General features: G+C 38.1%; 1 protein-coding gene across 1 annotated transcript in view; it reads left to right on the top strand.

Moving 5' to 3' along the window:
• The window catches only part of LOC106109944, a 5,623-nt gene that overhangs the window by 3,731 nt on the left and 935 nt on the right, over nucleotides 1–957 (top strand). Inside the window, exons 4-5 of the mRNA XM_013291602.1 lie at nucleotides 4–77; nucleotides 777–887. Of these exons, the coding sequence (XP_013147056.1) occupies nucleotides 4–77; nucleotides 777–887 (185 nt within the window). The remainder of the gene's footprint in view (nucleotides 1–3; nucleotides 78–776; nucleotides 888–957) is intronic.

Below are 957 nucleotides of genomic sequence, written 5' to 3'. Positions count from 1 at the left end.
CAGCAACCTCGCCGGCAAGGAGCCGCCTGCCAGGATATACAGCGCGCCCATACATATGAGAAATAATAGTAAACACGGTAATATATACATACATACATACATTACACGGTATTTTTCAATACCAGTAACGATTCATCATCTCCCTTGCCTTATCCGGATTATTCCCAACCGTCACCCTGCTGTCCCACTTGCACCACTGCGCCTTTTAGTCTCATTATCGCCAATAAGGAGACAGATGTAACTATTAAGAAATAAGTAAATCTCGTCGCAAAAGGTGAGACGGATAAGACTATATTTTTTCATTTTCTCATCTGTCCCCACGTGGGGACAATGGGGTGACGGTTGGGAATTATCCCCCCATCATACTCCCGTATGGGCGCAATTGGTTTTTGTTCTTTACTATTATACATCATCGCATCACTCCCTTCTTGTTATAGTTTGTCTAAAAAAGATAAATTAGTTTGATAAATGACACATATGAAGAATCGAATTCAATTTGTATGAAGGTAAATGCCGTACTTAATAGACAGGTAACGTAGTGACGAAACAAACACGCAGCGAACTATTATGAACTATCGAGAATCTGTTTAAATAAAATTTATCGAACCTAAGTAAAATTATTTTTTACTTATTAACTAAATTAGCGATGACAATAATAATAACTAGATAAAATAACATGTCTAAACATTTATTTTCTGTTATTTTTTTAAATTTGCTCTATAGGACATTGTTGATTTAAGAAAACAATGATTGTATATGTGTATGTATTGGTTCAGAGTTGTACGAGATAAGTCCGTACGCGCAGTTCGCGGTCGGCTTCAGGACGTTCGGGCATGTCGACAACCAGGACCTGCCCAGCAGGCAGCACAAGCTCCGGTACGACACCGGTGAGTATGTGGAACATCGGTATGAATTCTTGTAGTGCACATATATTTATTATATTATAAAGGTACAATA

Source organism: Papilio polytes, unplaced genomic scaffold (assembly GCF_000836215.1).
Source record: "Papilio polytes unplaced genomic scaffold, Ppol_1.0 DF820956.1, whole genome shotgun sequence".
Lineage (NCBI taxonomy): Eukaryota > Metazoa > Arthropoda > Insecta > Lepidoptera > Papilionidae > Papilio > Papilio polytes.
The sequence above is the reverse complement of the archived record's forward strand: the minus strand, read 5'-3'. Positions and strand labels throughout refer to the sequence as shown.